The 7,916-nt window shown below is 48.7% G+C and overlaps 1 protein-coding gene across 5 annotated transcripts; it reads left to right on the forward strand.

Moving 5' to 3' along the window:
- The first annotated feature begins 2,031 nt into the window (after positions 1 to 2,031).
- SLC10A3 (solute carrier family 10 member 3) lies at positions 2,032 to 7,912 on the forward strand. Of its 5 annotated transcripts, none has more exons than XM_078386543.1 (3): positions 2,032 to 3,499; positions 4,648 to 4,787; positions 6,057 to 7,912. In XM_078386543.1, the coding sequence occupies exon 3, from the start codon at positions 6,213 to 6,215 to the stop codon at positions 7,497 to 7,499; it is 1,287 nt and encodes a 428-aa protein (XP_078242669.1). In that variant the 5' UTR covers positions 2,032 to 3,499; positions 4,648 to 4,787; positions 6,057 to 6,212; the 3' UTR covers positions 7,500 to 7,912. The 5 variants fall into 5 exon arrangements, with proteins under 5 accessions (XP_078242669.1, XP_078242670.1, XP_020648719.1 ...); XM_078386544.1 differs by having other exon boundaries at positions 6,090 to 7,912; XM_020793060.3 differs by lacking the exon at positions 4,648 to 4,787.
- The last annotated feature ends 4 nt before the right edge of the window (positions 7,913 to 7,916 follow it).

A 7,916-nucleotide genomic window follows, 5' to 3' on the forward strand; every position in this document is an offset into this window, starting at 1 on the left:
GAGAGGGCATGTGGATCTGTGAGGGTTCGTTGGGGTGGGCTGTTTTTTCCTCAATAAACGGACGAGGCATTGGTGGTAGGTCAAAAGGTTCTGCATTTATTTCAACATTAACATCAACTGGGTTTCCCCCCACAAAGGGGTTCAGGGATTCTTGTAAAACATGACTTGGTTTCAACGGTGTCCATAAACTATGTACAAAAGGGTTTGTCGTCTCTGGATTCCAGGGGCCGGTTGTAGGTGGCACCGACCCTAGTCCAGGGTCCAAAGCTTCTTCCAAGGAGATCAAGGGTAGTGTCTCCTCGTCCCCACTCCAGCCATCCCAGGAGGATCCCTCTCCTCCATCTGTACCCCAAGGGCCGGGTAACCCCCCAGCTTCCTCAGTTCGGCGATATGCCATTGTTTCTTTCTTTCAAGTTCTCTGGCAACAGCCTCCCTTCGCGAAGCTTTCTCCTCCACTCCTTCGCTTCCGTTTCCCCCCAATAAGATGGTCGAGGCTTCAATCCGAGTTGCCGGCGTTTTTCCGCCTCCTCATGAGGAACCCTGACCTGTTCCCACTTGTGGGTCCAGGGGTCCTCCATCCACACCCATTCCCAACCGCCCGGAATATCCATCGCTCTCCCCCTTATATCCCCTACCCCTGCTTCAATCTCCTCCCCTCTGTTTCCCGCCTGAACTCGCCCCGGTTCCCGGGTGATTTTTAACTCCTTCATGACCTCCTCTAGGTCATGAGTGTCCACCCCCTTGTTTAGGGTAAGGGATCCGACGCATTCTTTTCCCCAATCAGGGGTCTCCACTCCTTTCTCTTCCCGTCGCGGTGGGGATGGCGGGGGGGATGTCTGTGTCTGGTGGGTACTCTTCGGGAGCAGCGGCACTCCTACCATAGCCTCCATTTTGGGAGCCTCACAGGATCTGCTTTCATTAAATTCATCAGTTCTTGTTTTTAAATGTAGGAAAACATAGCACCTATGACTGTCTCGTGTACCAAGCAACCACAAACACCCTTTTGAATGTTGAGGGTGGAGATTCTGGAGTGCCTTCGACTTGAATGGACAGCTGAAGCCCTTTATATTCACAAAATACTACATTCCATTTGGCGATGCAAACAAGAAGATCTGGTTTGTTAGTATGAATCAGCACACCTCCCTGCAGTGTAGAAGCCTTCCAGTGGGTGGATGAGTATGTTTGTCTGGGTTAGTGTTGCTGTACATGATGCAAGCTTATTGCAATTTAAAAATGAGGAACTGCATCGGGGCTTTTGTCACCACCTGGCCAGTGCCAGGAGGATTCCCAGCTGCTGACAGCACTGAGGTTGGATCATCAGAGTCCTTGCCTGCTCAACATATGGGCAAAGGGGAGCAACTGGCCCCCCTTGCAAGAAGAGTGTTGCTGCCTGGCCAGTGCCGGGGGGGGGGGCAGACTTTCTGGCTACTTTTGGTACTGGCTAGCCAGCCATAGTGTTCTTGCCCAGAAGAGCAGCCCACTCCCTGTTTTCCTTACATATTGAATGGGGGAGCTGCTGCCCTGACCCTTACCCTGCCAGTAGTTGGGAAGTCTTTTAGCACTGGCCAGGTGGCTGGAACTACAGGCCCTGCCTTAAAGCACAGAATCACATTAAAACAGTATGTGTGGTGCGAGTGGGCTTGTTCTTGTTTGCTGATAACCCACAGCCAAGAGCTTTCCTATAGTTCCTATAAAGGCAACCTATTATGGTTGTTGTGGGTTTTTCAGGCTCTTTGGCCATGTTCTGAAGGTTGTTCTTCCTAACGTTTTGCCAGTCTCTGTGGCCGGCATCTTCAGAGGACAGGAGTGAGAACGCTGTCTGTGCAGGCAGAGTTCCGACTCCAGTCCTTTGAAGATGCCGGCCACAGAGACTGGCAAAACATTAGGAAGAACAGCCTTCAGAACACGGCCAAAAAACCTGAAAAACCCACAACAACCATTAAATCCCGTCCGTGAAAGCCTTCTCGAATGCAACCTATTATCTTCCTCTTTCTAGTTGTAAAAGGACCCTCAGTACCATCATGTTGCAGAGACAGAAGACATAGTGATTGGAGCACTCTGGACTGCCTAATTCCTCTGAACCCCCCCCCCACACACACACACACCATGTGATGAACAAATATCCACCAGGGTTGGTCGAATACAGTACCTTTATTGATCAGTGAAACCTTACTAATAAGGTGAGCTTTAAAGATCTCCAGGGCTTTTCTTCTGCCATATATGTTACACAAATGTATGGAGGAGAAAAAGAGAAGAAAGTCACATAAAATCAGACAAATCTGGTTAGGTGTTATGCCATGGACCTTAAAAGCAAGGTGGAGATTGTGGATCCAGCAGTTCTTAAAGAAAGATGTTGGGTGTCAGTTTACAGTCTCTGCTCCCTGTAGAGGGGAGTTGGTTTGCCTTTTTTTAAAAAAAAATCTGCATAGGGTGAGGAAGTTTCACCTAACATTTCCCACCCAATTCGTATGATAAAGTGAACTACAGTATTACAAAAACTTTTACAGTACTGTAACACAGAGACTAGTTTTAAAGGTGCCACACGATTGTTTTTGCTGCAACAGGCAAACATGGCTACCCATCTAGGAATTCATTTCCTCTATTTCCTACTCCCTTTAATGTACATCAGAAATAAAGATAAAGGTGTACTAAGACCTCCTAGGCCCTGAATTGAAGAGTTCTCCCCAAAGCTAAAATTCACACAGGAGGTCACCAGATGTGTCCCTAGTCCTCCTCTCCTAAAATCATAATCCTCCGACCGCTTGAGTCCAGAAGGAAAGCCTCTAACTGAACACATTTAATTGGTAAGTGAATCCATAATCTTTGCAAAGCAAAAATGCCTCTCAGTCCTGTCAATCTGAGGACAGAAGGCACTAAACTGCCCAATCAAATAAAAGGATGAGTATATAATCCGTTCCTTCCCAATCTAATCTCATTGAGAGAGGAAAGGAGAGCCCGTTTCTTCCGATCAAGGGCCTGCGAATTTCAGGTCTACCCAATCCAGCAGAGAGGCGTTTTTTCTCCTTTTTTGGGCCAAATGCCTGAGAACCGACTAGGAGAGAGCATTATTAATCTCCTGTTTAAAGCAGAGATGGTTCTCTCCAATCAGATCACACGTTTACCACCTAATCCTATTATTCCAACCGTAGGGAGAGTTTAATGTTGCCTTCTGCTATCCGAGATTTAGGTTTGGATTTTTTATTTTAGCTCATCCATTACAATACCGAAGTTAACATTTTTGAAACTACTGTAAAGAGGGATTCCCACCACTCCACCGCCCTTTAAAAAAAAAACACGCCTTAAAAAGAACGTGGCTTTCAAAACCACAAATCCCAGCATGCTCTCAACTCGCGGGCGGTGCCTACAATGAATTCGCATTCTGTTGTGGGCGTGGCTTTGATTGTGACGCGCCACCCGATGGGCGGAGCCAGTCACAGAAGGCAAGGAAGAGAAAAAGCGAAGGCTTCCAAATGGAGCGGCTGAATCCGGCGATCGGCAGGTGAGATCCTAGAAAGGGGCAGCAGAGGCGAAGGGTCAGGTGCACGTAGATCTCGAGGGAGGATCCTGCCTCTCCCAGGTCCGTGTCTGCAAGGGAATAGATTGGCGGCGAAAGGGATCCTGCGGGCGGCTGGCAGGAAAGAACTCTTGATGTTGGGTTGCTACTACTAATTGTCGCGTATTTCAAGGGAGCGGCTGCTGGGTTGGGGTTAAGAAGAATTATGTAGGGCATTTCTGTTCAAACCCCCAAGCAGGGTGGAGAGGCGATACCGGGGGGATGAAGTGAAGCCACCCCTGTAGGGGGGGAAAAAGGGACAATCGGAGCATACCCGATCTAGGTAGGAGAAACGTTTGGGAGAAGGGCGAGAGCCAGAAGAGCCCAGGGCTCTCCTGCTAGAAGAAATGCTTCAGCAACGGGGAAGAGGAAGTTTAGGGACTGGCAGCGTCTTTCCCAACAGGTGTTTGTGGCTTTAAGAGAGAAGTGACTCAGCTGAACTGAGGAGGAAGAGGAAGAGAGGGGTTTGCTGCCGGGCTCTGAATGCTCCACATGAGCCGTCTCCCTTTTTAAACCTACTTCCCCCCCCCCTCCAGCCTTGAAAAGGACTGTCCAGTTGGCCCCAAGCCCAGTTCAGAGCTAGCTCCAGCATCACTGTTTTTCTTTCCTCCATGGGATTGTTTTGGGAATGATCCTGTGGGGAGAGAAATACATTTGAAAAACATCTCTCTTTTTTTGGGTCTGCCTGGACTGCCTATTGTGCTGTAATTATTAGAGTAATGATGCTGAGGTCACATTTTCCACAGAAGAAGGTTGTAGAATGGAGAAGAGCAGAGCCCTAGGAAGGGCAGCTTGCAAGCAGAACAAAAAAAGTTGGAGATGTTGTAGGAAGGTGGAAACCGAGGACACCTCCAGAAAGCAAGATTATGGGATGGGAAGGAATTTACGGATGAGTCTGCTAATGCCTAAAAATACCCAGAGGAGGAAAAACGTTGTGCACGTCATAGGAGAAACAGTGATGGATTTTAATCTTGACTTCCTTTTCAAGAAAATACTGACGCAGGGCCAGCTGAAGGATTTTTTTTAATGCCTTAAGCTGATGAACGTGTTGCCATTTTATTATTCACTTAATATCCTAACCGTAACATGTAAAGCCTGCAGATCTGTAGATGAAAAGCAGAGAGCAGGTGTCCCTCCAGATTGTCATTGGAACTGACTCCCAGCCACTTGAAACGGCACAGCAGGCAATGATGGGAGCTACAGTCAGGGGAGCTGTATGTTCTCCATCTCTGAGGTATATGCTTATTGAGGAGGAGAATATCTGGGTTCTTGAAACTGGTTAGAATTTAACTCCTAAGTTGTATAGCATTGTACAGTTGATGGTCAAGAGCAGGAAGGAAGGAATCTGGTTTCCATTGTTTTAAGTGAAGCTGGGGAACATTTAACCTTTTATCTCACTAGACTAAATGCTTGTCAGCATGATGAGTGATAAGAGAGGTGCACATGTTGAAGTTCATCAGCAGCTAGAAGACCCCGTGTTCTTTGGGGCAGCCAATGGATCCGATGATTCTGCAACAGAGGAGTGCAGTCTTCTGTTTTTTTGGATTACAATTTCCAGAATTATAGTCCAACAAACACAAATCTGTTCTGCACCCTCTTTTAGATGGGAGCTACCACATGGCTCTCTGCATGTTCTCCAAAGAATGCTCTCTTGGACATTTGCTTAGATGATGCTGATACCCCTGGAATTTGGGCACTTCAGGAGGTTTCGTAAATTTGCATCTAGCCCTGGATAGATGTTCTTTGCTGAGCATAGGGCTATGGAAACTCTGACTGTTGCCAGTTCTCTGAAAAATATTTTGTGATGTGCGCTTAACAGCTGCAATTGTTTGACCTAACCTCCTAGATGCATAGTGGAATATGCTAAAATTGTCCTGAGCCAACTTCCCAGATGCATGGTGAGACAGTGTGGGCTAAAATTGCCCCCTACCAGGGTTTCCAAGCAAAATTTTTTGAGTATTCTCAGGTTTCTTTCCCTCTGCAAAGGAGAATGGAAACATGCTGCTTCTGTTCCAAATTTCGTCACTCATTTTCTGTGTCTGCCTGCCTGCCTGCCTCAGGGCAAAAACAAGAGTCATGTTTGCAGTTCTATAAGCTCAGGGGAGATAAAGTGACAGGAGTAGCAGATCAGGAGACGGTTTGCCTATAAAGCTGCCCAGATAAGGGAAGTCTGCAGCAGAGTGTTTTTGCCTAAAACTACCATCAGCTGAACCAGCATGGTTAATGATAAAGTATTAAAGAACTATAATCCAGAACACCTGAAGGGCTTATAGATCATCATTCCTATTTTACTATTTTTATTGTCAAGTCTGCTGTGGGATTTTGCCATTGATTAATGACTGTGGTGGCTGGGGGATTCTAGAAGTCATCCAAATAATGATTTTCCCCCCCAAAGCTCTAGTTGGTTCAAGTGACTAGCTTGTTCCATGTGTTTGTATTATGCTAAGTAAGAAAACACTGCTAAAATTGGCTTGTGCCTCAACATACATGCTGTCTCCTTCAGCTCTCATTAGGTCAAATGTTTCTACCCCACCAGTCATGCAAGGAGCAGAGCGGTGATGGCTCTCAGCCTGAGAAGAACATGACCCATGCTTCTTGGATCCATGTTCTGCACATGCCAGCGAAGGAAAGACAGCCCTGTGTGGAATGATTCTGCACCATGTCTGGGGCAAGGCTTCTCTTCTTCCTGCTCCTCCACCTGCTGGTGACTGGCTGGATAAAGGGAGCGTCTGCTGACAACCGTTACCTCAGCATCGGGGATGGGACGGCTTCGGAATTCAGCTTCCCCGAGCACAGCCAGGGTGTCTTGTTGGTGTCTTCCCTCTATCCAGGGCCCAGCGCTTGGCTAAGTGTGAACTCCTTGGAGCCTACGGTGGTCATGGTTGAGAACGTCAGTGCCTCCTGGGGAGGGGGCTTCATGGTTGGGCTGCAGTCTGGCCTGGCCGGTCTTGCTCCGCTGCAACTACAGCTCTTGGAGGAGAACCACCTCATTGAGGAACGAACTGATTTCCGGATCCGTGTCCACCCCAGCGATCCAGATCTGGTGGCGAAGTTGGGTCTGGGCCATTTCTCGGAGAACCCGGTCCTCTATGCCCTCCTGCCTTTGATTTTCCTCAACAAATGCGCGTTTGGCTGCAAAGTGGAAGTGGAGGCTCTACGAAGTCTTGTGCGCCAGCCCCATCCTGTCTTGCTGGGGATATTGGGCCAATTTGTGGTCATGCCTCTTTATGGCTACCTCATGTCCGTGGCCTTCTCTTTGCCGACGCCACTGGCCTTGGGCCTGGTCATTTCCTGCTCCTCCCCAGGGGGTGGAGGTGGCTACCTGTACAGCCTTCTACTAGGTGGGGACGTTACAGTGGCCATCTCAATGACTCTCCTGTCCACTGTAGCAGCCACTGGGCTCATGCCACTGTCCTCAACGTTCTACGGCTGGTTGCTTGGCGCCCATGAGACTCTCCATGTGCCCTTCCTCAAGATCCTTGTCACCCTCCTCTTCATCGCAGTGCCCATCTCGTCTGGCATGCTGGTGAAATGCAAGTTGCCTCGCCTCTCTCGCCTGCTCCTGGTCCTGATTAAGCCCTTCAGCTTCACCCTCATTATTGGGGGGCTCTTCATGGCTTACCACATGGGAGCCTTCATTCTGGCCAATGTCCAGCCCCCCATTGTACTGGCAGGAATCACTGTGCCCATCTTCGGCCTGCTGCTGGGCTACCTGCTGGCATGGTGCTTAGGACTGCCCGGGCCGCAGTGTCGGACGGTGAGCATTGAAGTTGGAGTGCAAAACAGCCTGCTGGCTCTGGCTGTGCTGCAGCTCTCCTTCCAGCGGGCCCAAGCTGACTTTGCCTCACAGGCTCCTTTCATTGTGGCCCTCAGCAGCACTTCAGAGATGTTGTTGCTGGTCTTGGGGAATTTGGCATATAATAAACTCTGTTCTACCTGCTCCTGAGGGCCTCTGAGCGAGTGGAGACGCACACCAAAGATGTCAGACTTCGGATGTAGCCTGCGAAGAGAGGAACTAGAGGCCTGAGGAGCAGGGTTTGGGCTTCCCCCTTGAAAAGGGGTATGGATACCAAGGCCTCAGCTTCTCAGTCTCTTGTGTGGTGGCTTGGATACCAAAGAGGCCCTTCAAAGTGATGTAACTCCCAAAGGCTGTTGTGTCGGGAGAATCAAGCTTGTCTGGCCCTTGTTTAAGAAAAACAAATTCTGTCTGTTTTTCTACCCAGCAAGAGGTGCCTGCGGTGCTTAGAGCTATAGCTGTACAACCGGGGAAATAGAATATGTAGGAGGAGGGATTAACCCATTTCTCCATTCACATTCATCAGAGATACAGGGCTGAATAAAAGGAAGGTGGAGATAATATATC

Source organism: Pogona vitticeps, chromosome 2 (assembly GCF_051106095.1).
Source record: "Pogona vitticeps strain Pit_001003342236 chromosome 2, PviZW2.1, whole genome shotgun sequence".
In the NCBI taxonomy this organism is placed as follows: Eukaryota; Metazoa; Chordata; class Lepidosauria; order Squamata; family Agamidae; genus Pogona; species Pogona vitticeps.